This window comes from Phyllostomus hastatus, unplaced genomic scaffold, assembly GCF_019186645.2.
Source record: "Phyllostomus hastatus isolate PE091 unplaced genomic scaffold, TTU_PhHast_1.1 phas_scaffold_501, whole genome shotgun sequence".
Classification (NCBI taxonomy): Eukaryota; Metazoa; Chordata; class Mammalia; order Chiroptera; family Phyllostomidae; genus Phyllostomus; species Phyllostomus hastatus.
The window spans coordinates 63149747-63165067 of record NW_025334033.1 but is presented as its reverse complement, the minus strand read 5'-3'; the positions used below and the strand labels follow the sequence as shown (position 1 = coordinate 63165067).

The 15321-nt window shown below is 61.5% G+C and overlaps 1 protein-coding gene across 2 annotated transcripts in view; it reads left to right on the top strand.

Moving 5' to 3' along the window:
• The window catches only part of CCDC88C (coiled-coil domain containing 88C), a 108959-nt gene extending 94601 nt beyond the window's left edge, over positions 1-14358 (top strand). For both annotated transcript variants that reach the window (XM_045822361.1, XM_045822362.1), the window contains 6 exons: positions 889-1130; positions 6248-6436; positions 7859-7927; positions 10066-10134; positions 10806-11092; positions 12149-14358. In XM_045822361.1, the coding sequence (XP_045678317.1) occupies positions 889-1130; positions 6248-6436; positions 7859-7927; positions 10066-10134; positions 10806-11092; positions 12149-13174 (1882 nt within the window). In that variant the 3' untranslated portion in view covers positions 13175-14358. The remainder of the gene's footprint in view (positions 1-888; positions 1131-6247; positions 6437-7858; positions 7928-10065; positions 10135-10805; positions 11093-12148) is intronic.
• The last annotated feature ends 963 nt before the right edge of the window (positions 14359-15321 follow it).

Below are 15321 nucleotides of genomic sequence, written 5' to 3'. Positions count from 1 at the left end.
GAGAGCCACAGCTCCGACTGCAGGCTGGCTCGGTCCCCGAGGCTGCCGGCACCCAGGATGCAGGGCTCCCCCTGGCCCGGGGCCCCAGGAGCGGGCCCTTCACGCTGTCCTCCTGCCCCAGCCCAGCCTTGCAGGCAGGGTCTCCGTGAATCCTGCACAACCTCTCTGTTGAAACCACAGAACCAGGGCTTCAGAACCTCTGCCCGAACCTTCCGCTGACAGAGAGGCTGGGGCATGGACGCAGACACTGAGGGATTTGTGTAGGCACAGAGCTGTTCAGTGGCGCAGACAGGACCAGAGCCCCGGTGTGGTTCTTGTTGCATCAGCATGCCGCTGTTTCCGGTTAGCCGCGGTGTGCGGCTTACCCTGTAACTCAGCCCACCCCTCCTGCCATCTGCCCCCCGCCCCAGACTCCTCAGTGCAGGGGAGGGTCAAGATGTGCCAGCTCAGGTCACTTATTATCAACTCTGCCGGAAAACGAGGAGGTTCCTGACTCTCCCAGAAAATGGCATTTTCATGGGGAAAATCGTAGCAGACCTAGGTCAGGTGGGCCCAGCGGTACCTCCCGTGTCTCACACAGACACCCGGGCACGCAGAGCTGTGTGTGAAGTTCTGTTTTCCCGAGGGGCGAGTGTGGGTTTCTGCCGCGGTACAGGCTTCTGCCGCCCCCGGGTCGGTGCGGGTTAACTGCGAACTCTGCCCCACCCACCGCGTGAGCCCCCGGTGTGATGGCCGTGGTGACGGCGAAGAGCCCCACCAGCCTGAGCCCCACGTGGATGGCCAACCCCCCAGGCCGGGAGGGAAACCCCAGCTGGCGTCAGGGCCCCCAGGGGCCTGCTGGAGGGGCAGCGAGGGCCGGCTGTGCCCTAAAAACCCACTTCTAACTAGGAAGAACCACTGGATCGGAGCCAAAGCCTTAGTGAAATTCATCAAACCAAAGAAAGAGGGTTCCCGGGAACGACCGAAGTCGACCGCAGAGGACCCTCCCTGGCTGCTGGAGTCCTCGGACCCGGCCTCGCCCGCGGCAGCTTCCCAGCCCCTCAGGTCACAGCCGGAGCCCCCCGAGGCCGCCCCGTCGGGCTCCAACTGCGTAGAAGAGCGAGACCCCCGCAACGGGCCCGTGGGGAAAGGTAGGAGGGGCTGGCTGGGCCGCAGACGGGGCGGGTCTCAGGTGTCCCTCGCGGACAGAGCAGAACCAGCATGACGGCGTGTGGTGGACGTGCACACCTGTGTGTCGGAGCCAGAGAAGGGTGTGCCTCATGCACACACGTCTGCCTCCTGAGGCGCGGTAACAGCCAAGGGGAAAGTGCAAACCCACGTCAGTGCTGAGGCCGCTCCGGCCCAGGACCGTTCAGGTACTTGAGCATGAGAAGCACCGCCCCGTCCCGCGCGTGTGTGGTGGGGACTCGAACATCCAGAGCCGACGTCCACACGGGCACCACGGAGACGGGCTCGGTGGCGTGTGTGCTGGGGTCTCCTTGTACCTGCCAGAGGCCTGGAGTAAGCCATTCTGCAGGGAGACCCCGGCGCACTTGACACGGAACAGGAATCCGCAGGGTCCTCATCGAGGCCCTGGGTGGCTCTGATCTCTGCGTCACTTTGAAAGGCAGCACGTCTGGGTTTCTCCTCCGACCTCATCTGGCCTTGAGCCCCACCGCCGTGGGGTGCGGCTTCCCTGGTCACTCAGCGCCGTCGTTGGGAGCTTGCCGGAGGTCCTGAGATGGGTTTCCAGTCGCACGGGCTGTGTTTCGTGGAATCTAAGAGGCTGTCAGCTACAGGCGGCACAGTTACTGCGCACACGTGAAAAGAAAGTAAATTGGCTGTGGCAGTGACCGTTTGGTCGCTGGGTGACAGTTTTTGTGACCCAGCCCACCGTGTGAGACACGCCCGAAGCCACGTCCTCGTTTCAGAGAGGCTAAGGTTTGGGGGGGTGGGGACGCGCCTCTTATGGCCCACTGGACACAGCCATGGCCTTAAATAGGTTAAACTTTCAAATTTACTTTCAAGTATCATTTAAAAGCCTGCCTGCCAGACCTGCCCCCTGAGAAATTTAAATTTCGCAAAGGACACTGGGACTCTGCGACGATCAGGCCCCTGCCTGAGACTCGTGCGCTCTCGGGCTGGTGCTGCAGCGCTGAGGCCAGGGACACGCCACCTTCTGAGTGTGACACGTGCACGAGCCTTTCCGGGGGACGTTCACCCCTTCTAAGTCCTGGCATGTCACTTGAAACACAGAGATGAGGAGTACACGCGCACACACACACACACACACACACACACACTTTGGGGAGTAACGCTTGCATCCCCAGTGTTTTCCAGGAGACGGATTAGGTGCGGTGCTGACGAGCAGCTAAATGACAAGGAAGCTTGTTAGCACCTGTTTTTGCTGGGAGGGGCCTGTTGCCTCAGGTTCCCACACCGGCTGTTTAAACTGCTTGACAACAGCTTGTGTTACAGTCTGCGGTGGCTCGGTTAACTGTGACCAGCCTAACGGAGCCAGGAAAGCTCTCAGAGGAAAGCCGTGCTCGACGTCCAAACCGCTGTGCTGGTCCGGGAATGAGCAGCTCAGTGACAAACGTTAGGAACAGCAGCCATGGAGGGGGCGCTCCTTCTGGGCCCCCACGCAGCTGGTTTCCTTGCTCTCTCTGCCCTCACTGCTGGGCGAGGGGGGCACGCTTGCTGTCCCCTTGTCAGAGCCGAGAAAGGGAGGCCGGGTGCACCCATTGCCCAGAGCAAAGCGTCAGAGCTGGGGTCCGAGCACCAGTCTGACAGATCCTGCAGCCTGAGCTCTTAACCACTGTGAGCGCTGCCTGTAGTTAAAGCTGCTTTGGTCCCTTGAAGGTGCCCACAAACCTGGGACACCAGCCTTGACTTGTCAGTCCTGTGTCCTGCAGTGTGACCTGTGGCCACCAGGTGGTGCTGTGGAGAAAGAAATAACGGAGGTTCCAGCATCCGCTTGAATCCTAAATCAGAAACCAGATAAATCAGTTCTGTTAACGTAGGACGTGTTCAGAAAGTCAGACCAAGGGTCTGCTCTGAGAAGACTCCATAATTTAAAGGTGGTAAAGTGCAGGTTTAGAGTAGAGGGTGCATAGGGTTCTGAAAGGGCATCATTCTCAATGTCAAGCGTGTTTTGGTACCACAAAGAGGTATTTTGTTTTCCCACTCATCCTGCCCGAAGGGGTCCCTTTAGATGGTCAGGACTGATGGGGGGTCGCTCGGGCAGCTGGGCCGTCCCAACAGGACAGAAACGGGTCGCTGAGTGCCCTGGGGCAGGCGCAGGGTCGTGGGTGAGCGGGACCGCCTGGGAGCCTGACGTCAAAATGGATGAGGCAGAAAAGCCCAGCCCTAGATGAATAAACACCCTTCTTTCATAATGCAACACGCTGAAACTGGAAAACAGTCTAGCACATCAGCTCCCGGAGCAGCCCAGCGCTCTCCTCGTGTGCCCCGTGAGGAACGTGCCGGCGTAAGACGCCCCAGACGGATTGAATTGAGTCCGGGCGTGAATGAGGCGCCGGGGCCCAGCTCCGGCTGCATGGCGGGTGCTGTTTTCCTCTCCCCTGGGCTGGACGGGGGTCTGATGTCCCGAGTACATGCATTAGCCGACGTAGCGTCACGCGTTACTGTTACTCATTTCATTTATTTGCTGTTCTGTTTTTTTTTTCCTCCCTCTCTTGGGTGATCCGGGGGATAACAATTTAGCAACTCAGCGCAAAAAGAGTCCCTTTTTGAGAAGCAAAAGCAAGGACAAAGACAAGTCTCCGACGGCCCACCCAGCTTTCTCTAAACGCCTGCGGTTCTGGTCCTCCTCTGACACGCCACCCTCTCCTAACGAGTCTGTCTCTTTTTCCGACATCGGAGACTTCTAACCCCTTTCCTTTATCAGTGTCTTCATCATGTACCCTCCTTCATTTCTGAAATTCAAACCAGCAAACAAACAAGCAAACAACAGTACCTAAAGGCCAGATGACCCGTAGCGGACCCCTCTCCTCCTGACCCCCAATTCCAAGCCAAGCTTAACGTAGCCAGCGTGGATTCTGATTACAAAAGAGAAGATGAGCTGACACCCCCTCTGGACCGCACCCCGGCACAGCACAGTTTTAGGGGAGCCTCGGGACACCCGAGCACGGGTCCTTGGGCCGCGGTGTCCCTGCTGAGTAAGTCCCCTGGCCGTGTGCTGCCCCCACCCTCTCTCGCACCTGCAGGCTTATGTCTCGCCCACGTGTGCCGCAGAACTGGTCCGTTGTCGCTCTGCTTCCTAAAATGTACGCCCTCTGTCCAGTGAGACTTTTTTTTTTTTTTAAGATTTATTCGTAAGCCGCTAAATTTGAAACTGCCGCCCTCTTTTCCACGTTCCTCGTCAGAGCACGGAATTGGTGGCTTTTGCGAACAAGGCCGTTTTTTAGAGGTGTTCTGTGTGTTGAAGGGTTTGTTGCTCTGTCCCAGCGTTTGGAGTGATGGCATCGATGTTGCCCAATGTGGCCGAGCCAGGGCTGGGCCCAGAGTGAAGTCTTAGGACTGTGCCAAGATTCTCTGGCCCCTTGGATGCCGATGTCAGAACCGCAGTGGACAGACAGACAGACAGCCAGAAAACATCAGCACGCAGATCGCGGCCAGAGCAAGGGAAAGCCGGTGCGCACTGGCCTTTAGCTACTGCAGTGTTTCCTGTCTCCAGCCATCCTTGTTCCACCGCCATGGTTTCTGCTGTGTCTCTATCGCCCGTGCGATCAATTCCCTGTCTTCCCCTGAACTGACTCACCATTTCCGCTTACGATTATTTTAAAAGGAGAGATAATTATCAGTACGGTAAATGGCAAATCAGTTCCACCGCGAAAACAAGGTAACCAGAAAAATAAATGCACAGCTATTGTAACGTTCAGGCCAGTCCCCGTGGTGTGCTACTGACCTGGTCTCCTGCATCCGCTTCGGGGTCCCCGGGCTGCCGCACCCCGGCCCTCGGCCCCTCCCCCCCCCCCCCGCATGCTGTCGGAAACACGCATTTCCCCGCCATCGCTGCCGCCATGTGCTCGTCTCTGTTTCCCCTCCACCCCCATCTCACCCCCACCCTGTGGGTGCCTGTTCGCCTCATTCCACCAGACTTGGATCTTGCTTCTCATCAAGGTGATCTTTCCAAATCCAAATTTTCCCAATTTGAAGTCATAATATTTGGGTGCTTAAAAGCTTCACCGTGAGTCCAGACAAGGGTGGCCAAGGGGCAGGGGCCAGGGCTCCGGGAGAGTGTAGAGAGGGGTCAGGATCTCCACAGCGGACGCTGTATAAAATAGTGTCGTCCTAACACTGCCAGGAAGCCCACAGCATTGACATTGAACTTGAGTCTGGAGAGCCCGTCTTCTTTTCCACTACTAAGTAGCTGAAGGATTGGGGGGGTTTTGTCTTTTTCCAACTTTTTAAGAAGAGATTGTATTTATTTTTAGAGAGGGGAAGGGAGGGAGAAAAGGGGGGAGAGAAACATTGATCAGTTAGTCGCCTCTTGCCCGCCCCGAACTGGGGACCTGGCTAGCAGCCCGGGCGTGTGCCCTGACTGGGAACTGAACTGGCGACCTTCTAGTTCACAGACCGATGCTCAGTTGACTGAGCCACACCAGCCAGGGCTCCAATTTTCTTTTTTTTATGTAGGATTTTATTTAATTTTGACGAGAGACTACGGTCATGGCAGAAAATGCAGAGGTTGCAGGGAGGCACCAGTACGAGGTAGAGACTGCCCTCGCAGCTGGTCTCAGCCGCAGGGGCAGAGGCGTCATGAACAAGCTGTCGTTGGGAAGGCCGTGCCCTCCTCCTCCAGGTGCAGAGGGTCCGGTTGGCAGGAGGCACGCCCAGACCTCGAGGGCCTCGACTACGGGCCCTGGTCCGCAGTGGTCCTGGGCAGACACCCGTCAGGGTCTCCCTGACTCAGGGGTTGCAGTGAGACACAGTTCTGCAGGGCAGGTGTGCCCTCTAGTTCCTGTGCTGGACTTCGGCCAACGTTTAGTTTAACCTCTTGAGCTCCTCCTTCCTCCTCTCCCTGCCGTTCAGGGCTCGCGCTGCAACCCAGCGTTAGAGCCAGAGCCCGCCTCCCCGGGTCTCCGAGCAGACTGCAGCACCCCACCCGCGGTGCTGCGCGCAGTCCAGCTTTTGTCTCCGTGGTCCGTGTGCCCTGCCGCCTCTGCTTCTAGGCCTCCACGTGGTGGCCCCACCGTGGCGTGGGGTTGTGCGGCCCCATTCTCAATGCCCTTCTTTGCCCCAGGCCCTGGGGACCTAAAACCAAAGCGAGGGTCTCCGCACAGCGGCGGCCCTGACCGCACGGACGCCTCCGCTGACCCGGCCCTGAAGCCCTGGCCCTCGGAGCTGGGCTCCCGGACCTGCTCGTCTGCAGCCGCCGCCACGCCCCCTTCCAGCTCCACCCCCATTTCCCGGCACCCCAGCCGCACCAAAGGTGAGTCACGGGTCCCTGCAGGACCACGAGGGCCGAGCAGCTGGGGTCCAGGGTCCTTCCTGAAGACCGGCTCGGGTAGGAGGGGTCTCAGATGGACAGGTGGGCAGTGTCACACAGACACGGGTTCAGACCCCCGCCCCGCCTATGGCTCTGTGACTTGGGGCGGATAGCGTCTCCACCGGAGGCCTGAGCCTCCTCCGCGAATGGGGAAGCCCTAGAACCACCACCACGGCCCAGGACCTGCCGGCACCAGGCAGCTCCAGAACGGGCAGGAACCAGAGTCGGGGCTAGACCCAGGCAGCCGGAGGGGTTTGTTCTCCAACGAGGAGACGCAACAGGGCCTCTGACCTGCCGACGGCGCGGAGGGCGGGTGTCCCACCTGAGAAGCGAGGGGCTTTGGGGAAGGGTTACAACGTGGGTGTCTCCTGCGAGGCCAGTAGCCATGCGTGTCCACGTCTGAGACACGAGAGGAAAATATTCTTCCGGGGCTGTCTGATGAGCAGAACAGTTCGGTCAGATCCTGCCAAGTGGAGCCCAGGACGATTTAGGGACCCCAGACACCTGGTTGCACCCCCAGAGAGGAGAGCTTTCAGGTGCCCGTCACCGACCCAGAGCGAGCGAAGCTGTACCCACGAAACAAGAGTAGCGTGCTGTAGAAAGGAACTGTTGTGGGGAGAGCCCCCCCTCCTCCCGGTTCAATTTCTGCTTGGAGATTTAAAACACACAAGCAGAAAGGGAAAAATAAAGCTTCAAACTGAAAAAGACATTCTGCTTCCGGCTTGGAGGGGAAAGTGTGTCTGAAGCAGCAGCAGCGGAGAGAACCGATTGCCCCAGGGTGTTAGGAATTGGAGGGACCTGGGAGGGGCTGGTATTCGTCACAGCACCGCCCCCGCTGGCCGCCGGGAGCCACTGCATGCGCAGCCTGGGTTTGCCGGGCAGAGCTTACACGTCAGACAAACCCCTCCCTTGGTAGGTTCTTTCCTGTTCCCTCCTCCGGCCACGGGAAGGCAGTGAGGCCCCTGGAAGAGACTCGCTTTCACGACCCTCTGCCTTTGGTGCCCCGTCGAGGTTGGAAGGGGCACTGGGTGTCAGCCCCTCTGGCTGCGCTGTCCTTAGGCCAGAACACCTCTTGGGTCTGGAGTCCCAGTCCCTGCACAGGCGGGCGCGTGATTTAAAGTGCAAGCAGTAGGAGTCGGGAGTGTGAGGCTGTCCCAGCAGGAGAACTAGGGGCAGACGTGGTACAAGCAGGGCCTGAGGGCATGGCCCACGCGTCCCTCCATCACCCCCACTCCCCCCAATCCCCGGCATCAGAGCCCCAACTCAGGTGCCGGGCAGGAGTCAGAGGTGGCCATCTGGCAACAGGCCCCGGTTTCCCCGTGGGCGTACCAGGTCCCTGACTCACCAGCCTTGTTTTCACCGCAGGCTATAATTCAGATGACAGCCTCTGTGAGCCATCCCTGGAGCTCGAGTTCACCAGCCACAGGCAGCAGGGTGAGTGGTCAGTGCGTGGTGCCCTTCAGCCTGGGTTCTCAGACTTGTTTTCGTCAACAGTACTTTCCCTTCAAGCTAAGTCCTGTGTGGAGGTCCAGCCCTCAAAATTGGCAAAAGTGGGGTTATGCTGAGGTGGGAATTCCTTAATACTCCTTCCTTGCTTTCCCTAGGGGCTTGAGCATGCAGCTTCTGCTTACATACCTCTAGTGATGTGGAAATCACTACCTGTCAAGTGTCCTACTTCTGGAGGCTCAGACTCCCTTTGCTTTAAGGAAGTTCTGGAGACCCAAGCAGGGAGCATTGATTGCAGCAAGATCTCCCACTTGGATTTGAGGGGCCCAGACTGGCTCCGAGGTGTCAATTTCCTCTAGAAATTGGTAGAAGCCCTTGCCATCTCATTTAAGCATATTGTGAATTTCTGTAGAAGGGAAACAGTGCCTCATACCAGCCTTCTCAAGAGTGAAAAGTTACTTGGGTTTTTATGATTTCTGAGAAACAAAATCCTAGAAGGGTGGGAAGCTCATTGCTTAATAAAAAGAACAAACTCAGAGATTCAGCCTCTGCAGCAATCAGCAGCAAGTGTGGGAGGCAGCGTTGTCTCCAGCCCACTCGTGGCCCGAAAGGCTGAGTGGTGCTGACGTGGGTTCCCACAGACACGGGCGTTCACAGCTTCGGGGTAAAGACCGGCTCTGGTCAAACGGGGACCCCATGGAGCCCTTACGTCCTGACCCTGGGCAGAGGGAACAGGATGGGGGATCTGCCACCACCCTCGGTCAGTCTCAGTGAGGAGCGGAATCGGCTGAAGAAAAGGATTTTCTTCCTAAGTGTTCGGATTCCTGGAGCTTCTCTTATCAAGAGAGGGCAGAGGGCTTTGCAGGGCGGGACTCGAATAAACAAAGGTGTTTTCGGACCCATTGATTTGCTCCACAGCTGCCTTTTAGTGACACTCCTTGTTAAGGACAAAGGTGCAACGTTTAGCTCATATGTCCCCTTCTCAGAGGGGACACTCGTCACGAAAACCAGGTGTGTTGGGAGCAAGGTCTCCCACTTGGATGTTAGCAAATCCCCCACGCCCATACCCCCGCACCCTGTTAGCAAACAGGCTTTCTCCGGATGCCTGCTTCATGTGGGGCACCCCAGCACCAGGGAACCGGGTGCCCTTCAGACCCAGTGAATCCGAAGCCGACTTCGCTGGGTGGGGCAGGACACAGAGCATGTCCCAGTGCGGTTCAACCCAACACCCGCTGAGTGGCGGGGTGAGTGGGACGCAGCCCCTGTCCCCCAGCTGTTGGCTGTGTAGCGGGACACACACTGTTGACGTGTGGGACAGGCCCGGAGGGCCACGGACTGCGTGTGCGGGAACCGTGGACCAGGAGAGGTGGTCCCAGGCCAGGAGGGGACAGCTGGCCCTTGACCGGGGTGGTGCTGCCCTCGCCGCAGCTGGCAGCCCCGCTCTGACCCCAGGGCTGCAGTACACATGCTTGTGCACACACACAGCACATGGGGGGCTGGTTCCCCCTCCGGGGCAGAGGTAATTTCTAGACAAATGAAGAGAAGGAGCTGGAGGACGGCTGGCGACCTAGAAAAGCGAGTGCTTTCTTCCCTCCGGAGGGTCCCAGCACCCGCTCCCACGATCGGCCGAGGCGAAGCTGCCCTGTGCACCGGCACACGCTTCATGGTGCATGTGCAGGCGTGTGCATGCTACCGTCTAGGCAGGGCGTTTCCGTGCATGCTCCAGAAAGCTGCTCGCAGCACTAAGGGCAGGCAGGCTCTCCCCAGCGCCCAGCCCTCGGGTCACTCAGAGCAGCCCTCTGTCGCCTGCTTTCCGTACCAGAGTTTCCCTTGTTAGGGAAACTGCCTGAGGCCCCAGACCTCACGGAACAGACTGCGCAGGGTGTAGTTCCGGACCGCCTACCGTGCGTGCGTGCGTGCGCTGTGTTGCTTGCGCCCCGCCCTCCGGTGAGGCCGGACCCCTCCTGGGAGGATCTAGAGAATCCCAAAATCCATCCTCCCTTAGGGAGGTTGCCCGAACTGTGGCACAGAGTTACCCGGTGGTGTAAGTTTTTCCGGATTAGATGGCTTAGTCGGGGACAAGCTTGGTCGTGGGCCCTTCAGGGTGACGTCACGTTTCCTTCCAGCGTCGCGGCCGGGCAGCTTGGAGAGCAGCAGGAACGCGTCCAGCGAGGGCTCGCCGCTCCCGCTGAAGGGTAAGCCGGGCCTCTCTGTCCTTGCGCTTTTCAGTGAACTCGGATCCTAAGCTCAGGACTCGTATTAGTCATGTGGTTTTAAAGACGCAGGTAGCAAGGGTCTTAAGAGCGCTGTGCGTTTGCGTTCACCCCGCCGCATCGTGCAGTGTCAGGAACAGGCCTGGGCGTTGTAATAACAGCTCTGGGTTCAAATCCCTTCTCCGCTGACCAGCCCTGGGCTCCGGGTCGAACCGCCCAGCCTCTGAGTCCGAGCACTCCCCCTTCCGGAAGGGGGCAGCACCGGCAGCTCCCATCCCGCGTGGCCAGCCCACAGTGGGCGGCCTTGATTCCTTTGAAACGTTTCAAGTTTGTTTCACGGCGCGGGACGTGGTCTGTCTGTCGGGCGGGTTCCTGTGCGTTTGAAAGGGTGGGCGCTGTCCCAGGAGCTGACGAGGGTGGTGCCTGACGGCTGTTAACTGAAGCTTAAGCAGAAGTTTTCCACTTTTATTCTGAGTTATTATGTTCCCAAATGCCAGTGTGCGATTCCAAAGCATTCCAGAATGGCCTTGACACCCCCAGCGGCAGCCGCAGAGCCAGGCGCCCCGGGTTCTCTGGTGGGGTTCTGTCTGCTGCGCGCTGGCAGCCGCGGCATCCCCACGTGTTCCTCTGTGTTCCCTCGCCCTGACCCCCAGGCTCCTCCGACCGACTCCACGGCAGGGCCGAGAGCTTCAGCAGTGAAGACCTGGTCCCCAGCAGGGACACGGCTCCTCTGCCCCGGGACGCTGGCACCCCAGGACGCACTGCCCTCGGCCGCCAGGAGCACGCACCACCCCGGAACGGGCCTCTCACCCAGGAGGGTGTCCAGAAGAGGGGCGTGGCCCATCCCCACGCAGGGGTGCGGCCATGTGCCTCCCCAAGCAGCGAGATGGTCACCCTGGAGGAGTTCCTAGAGGAGAGCAACCGTGGCTCCCCCGTCCCTGTGAGTGGCCCAGGGGCGCCCTCTCCCTCACTCTGTCCTCAGATGGGCCAGGACCATGGAGACGGATGGGCGGGGGCGCGACCTGGCGCCGAGCTGGCTTGGCTAGGGGCACATAGCCACCAGCCAGCAGCCCCGTGTGCTGGCGGCAAGCCCAGACCCGGGAGGTGCTTTCTGCATCTGTGAAGCGAGTGGGCAGAGGTGTGCAGCCGACATGGAGGGGGGGGATGGTGCGCGCCTGCCTGCCCCTGGAGCTTCTCCAAAGGTGGGGCAGCGCCCGCCTGCAGGGTTAGGGGCTCTGAACACCCACCGACCCGGCATCTCCACCGGCAGAGGTCGGCAGACTGTCCCTGTCAAGGGCCAGAGGGCACCCCTTTAGGCTGTGCCACCTCTGCTGTGACCCTTGACTCTGCCGTCGGAGCGGGAAGCAGACTTCAGCGGAGGGTGGGGCAGCGGTGAGGGGACAGTGGCAGGTGGCCGTCCCCTGCAAGGCCTGGAGTTCCCCTTGGGGGGCTGCCTCTCTCCGCCCCACCGCCCTGTCTCCCGGGTCGAGAGGAAGATCTAGGGGCAGTGAGGGCCGTGAGCACGGCTGGCCGGGCCCGCCAGGAGCGGCCTCGTTCCTCGTCCTGGTGGTCGAGGCAGAGCCCCGGCGCGGTGGCCGAGCGGGTGCTCGGAGGAGGAAAGGGGACAGCCACCAGCTGGCCAGCCGGCCCGCCCTCTGCCTCCCGCTCTGCTCGGTGGGACGGGGAGGAACGGGCGGACCCTGCGGGCTGGGGGCAGGCTTCCAGACCTGACCCTTCCAAAGGGGATGCGTTTGGTGGAGGGCCTTTTCCCTCCCCGGGCTGTCTTCCTGCCGGTGGGGTGAGGGGTGCCTGAGCAGCGTCGGGTTCTCTCCCTCCACAGTGAGTTGCCCCGGCCCCGCCATGCTGACCAAGGGCGAGCGGGAAGCCTCAGTCCTGGCCGTTGCACCGGGGACACCCTGGGGTGGTCTGGGCTCTCTGGGGACCCTCCTGGCCCTGCCTCCTGCCTGCCTCTCAGTGCCTCCTCTCGTCCCTGCAGGACACTCCCAGTTGCCGGGACGACCTGCTAAGCGACTACTTCAGGAAGGCCAACGATCTCCCAGCCGTGGCAGGTCAGCCGGGACCGCCCGCCAGGAAAGAAGGGGCCAAGATGCCCACCAGCCTGGTGGCCCCCACCATCAAGATGGCCGTCCACACCCCCGAGGGGAGGCAGCTGAAGCCGGGGCAGTACGTGAAGCCGAACTTCAGACCTGCCGAGGCTGCTGATGCCCAGGCCCCGCCCAGCGCCCCCGGGAGGCAGGCCCAGCCCCCGCAGAGCCTGTCTCTGGGTAGACCCCGGCCGGCCGCCCTGCCGCAGGCCCCCCACCCAGCCGCCGGCCGCAGCGCGTCCCTGAGCCGGGCCTTCAGCCTGGCCTCCGCCGACCTGCTTCGGGCCAGCGGGCCAGACACCTGCAAACAGGAGTCCGCGCAGAAGCTGGGGGGCTCCGAGGCCTCGGGGGGCAGAGAGACAGGCAGCCACACCCTGCTAAGCGCCACCCCCTCCAGCTCACACAGCCTGGCCCGGGAGCGGACCCCACTTGTGGGAAAGGCTGGCAGCCCCTGCCAGGGCCCGGGTCCCCGAAGCCGGCCCCTGGACACGAGGCGCTTCTCACTGGCTCCCCCGAAGGAGGAGAGGCTGGCCCCCCTGCAGCAGTCCGCCACGGCCCCCGCCCTTGCCACCGGAGGAGGCGGCGGCGGCGGCGGCACCTCCCAGCTCCCGCACGTCTCACCTGCTGTGACCCCTGTCGCCAGGACGAAGCCCCCAAACCCCCCGCACTCGGGGGAGGTGGCCACCGTGGCCCCTGTCCGGGCGGGGCTCGGCCTCTCGGAGGGGGACGGCGTCCCAGGGCCGGGCCCCAGAGAGGGGCTCCCCGCCAAGAGCCCCGCCAGGTCTCCCGACCCGGCTCCGCACCCCGGCCGGGCGCCCGAGGACTTCGGTCGTGGGAACAACCCCAAGGGCACGCCGGCATCCCCAGAGCCGGGCGGGGACCCGCAGACGGTGTGGTACGAGTACGGCTGCGTGTGACTCGTCCCCTGGACCTCGGAACTCCTGACGCGTGTCTGCCCCCCCCCCCCCGCCCCCCGTCTGCCCGTGGTGTCGGGAAAGGGTCTTAGGCTGAGGAAGGGGTCCCCTCGCGTTTCTCCCGTTCGCTTTGTTCATGAAAACACTGTGCCAAGCCCTAAGGGGTGACCCTCCCAGGTGTGCGGCGAGTCTACCGAATCGGCAGCCTCCGGCACCTGGTGTCCTTGGAGCAAACCTGCTTTGGCCTGGGGATGCTCACGCCGTGGTGACAAAAAACCGGCCTCCCCGAAGCAGACACTACTCGGGTACACCCCCGTACAAACACTTGTTTGCAACTCGTCGACCTCCACTGCAGCGTGCGTGTACACGCACGTGTGCAGATGCACGCTCGCACCACCTCACAGGGCTGAGCCCTCGTGGGCCTGACAACTCTACTCCCGCCCCCAGAAGCCATTTGATCCCAGGACAGGCCCGGGCCGGCCAAGCCACGCAGGCCCCGAGGCCCCGGGTGGACCCGAGAGGCAGGCCCGCTGCTCACCTAGAGCGGCGCCCTGCGTCTGGGGCCCCCGCACTTCCTCTCCCGGGGCCACGGTGGCCTTGCAGGCAGGCGGCCGTGGGCCTTTACCTCGCTTCCTGCAGCTGGCTCCGGGGGCCACGTGGGCACCCGGCTTCGCTGGCTCCCTTTTCTACAAACACTGGATCTGCCGGGGGCGGGGCGGGGAGCGCCCTGCCCAGCCCCTCCCGGCGAGTGTACATAGTGTGCCGGCGGGGGGGAGCATGGCCCCCCGCGCCCCTCGTCACGGCGACGTCAATGTATTGTTTCTGAATAACTCCTTTAATATATTACACGTACGTGTGCACACTCACGTGAAGTGTGTGTACTTGGAGGGGATCTATTTATGTTCCACGGGGAGTCGTTGGTCTCCTTCGGGAGCCTCGCCCGCTGCTCCGTGTGCGTGTGCGCAGGTTCCCGGCGGGCTCTCCTTCCCGTTTAGTAAAGGTGCTCTCCTGGGCTGCACTGGCCCTGGTGACGGGGGTGTTAAAGGCTTTTTCCTTCCGGGGTAATGTGCCGAGGAAGAGAGGGGAGCGTGAGCACTGTCGGTTTCAGGGTGCGCTGGCTGTGTGTTAAGTAGCCTCTGGTTCTGGAACACGAGGAGGGGTTGTAATAAACACTGGGGTAGAACCGAGTCCTGGTCTTCCTCCCCGCTCGTCACTGACGACACGGATGGGGCGGTGGGCTCTCGGGGGCCCCCTGTGTCCACCCCATCCCCCCCCCCCGGTCTCCTCGGCCCCTGGGAGCCACAGCCCACTTTGCCGCAAGGTGGGAACGAGGAAGGCAGGTGTCCGTTTCCTGGGCAGCAGCGGTTCCCAGACTTCCACTTATTTTAAGTCGAGTCCCATTTTGATGCAGAGTTTGTATCACAACCGGAGCTGAGCCTCAAGTGATCCGTCGGGGTTTTCCAAGACTGTGCAGCGAGGCGGTGCCGGGTCTGGCGTTCAGGGCTGGGCCTCCCCCATCGGATGCCTGGAGATGGGGGGGGGGGGGGGAAGGCAGGCACACACGCAGGTGTCCCTGAGCAGATCGTCCCCATCTGTCCAGCTGATGCCTCCACGTGTCCATCCTTCCTCACCAAACCTCCTTCACTCTGCAAAAGTGCCGCCTCCTGCCTCCTCTCCCACTCCTTCCCGAGACTCTGCAGCCTGTCCTGCCGAGGGTTCGGGGGACTGCCATCGCAGTACCTGGAGCCACCCTGAGCGGGCAGTGCAACCACACAGTGCAGGCTGCGTCCCACGTGGCCTTTGGCCTTGGCTGGATCTGACACCTGGCCAGTGACTCCTTGGGGCTCTCGCCCTCTGTCTCACGGTTCCCTCCCTTCGGGGGCAGCTGGAATGCTCAATGTCCCCAATTCCTCGGTCATTCCTTCCACCGTCGTCGTTGAAAGCTTCCCATGTGCTGAGTCCCAGGCCCCGCCTTTGAGGCATCTCCCTCCCCATGCTGCCCCTTCAGGGCTGACCCCACCGGGTTCCCCTGGCACTGACCGCCCCTGAGCTTCAGGCCCAAGGTCAGCCACCTGGCTGACCCCCCGCCTGGGCTGCAGGCTCCCTGGCTCGTTGACACCAGCTGTCCGTCACAGAAGCCAGGAGCCTGT